Genomic DNA, 395 nt, shown 5'->3' on the forward strand with positions numbered 1-395 from the left:
GTACACGTTTTGAACCATACAGCTGGCGTAGGGCTTGTACAAAAAACCCGAAGACGGGACCGACATATTCATACTGTCCATAAAATTCACCTGACCATCCACAACGCCAGATGCGGCATAGTGTCCACATGTCGGATCCAGAACGGATTGGAGATAGAGCTCACGGCCTTTCAGGATGCTATCAGGGACCCGCAAGAAGCCGAAGTGAGTTGTTCCCACCAATACGCCTCGAGCAGGTGTAACCCCACCCTGCCGACAGAGCATAGCCATCCACATATCCACGATGTCATCAGGATTAGTACTTCCTCGAGTCAGGACTTCTACTCTGTTTTCGACCTGACGGAGAGCTATTCGATCAACTATTTGCTATTTTTGTTCTAAGGCGAGCGCTATTT

The 395-nt window shown here is 49.4% G+C and overlaps 1 protein-coding gene across 1 annotated transcript in view; it reads right to left on the minus strand.

The window, feature by feature from the left end:
* Window positions 1-130, minus strand: part of Pmar_PMAR021305 (hypothetical protein) — a gene marked incomplete at both ends in the record, with an annotated part of 378 nt that extends 248 nt beyond the window's left edge. The window contains one exon of the mRNA XM_002769495.1: window positions 1-130. Coding sequence (XP_002769541.1) covers window positions 1-130 — 130 coding nt within the window.
* Between the last annotated feature and the right edge of the window lie 265 nt (window positions 131-395).

Source organism: Perkinsus marinus (assembly GCF_000006405.1).
Source record: "Perkinsus marinus ATCC 50983 genomic scaffold scf_1104296965590, whole genome shotgun sequence".
Lineage (NCBI taxonomy): Eukaryota > Perkinsozoa > Perkinsida > Perkinsidae > Perkinsus > Perkinsus marinus.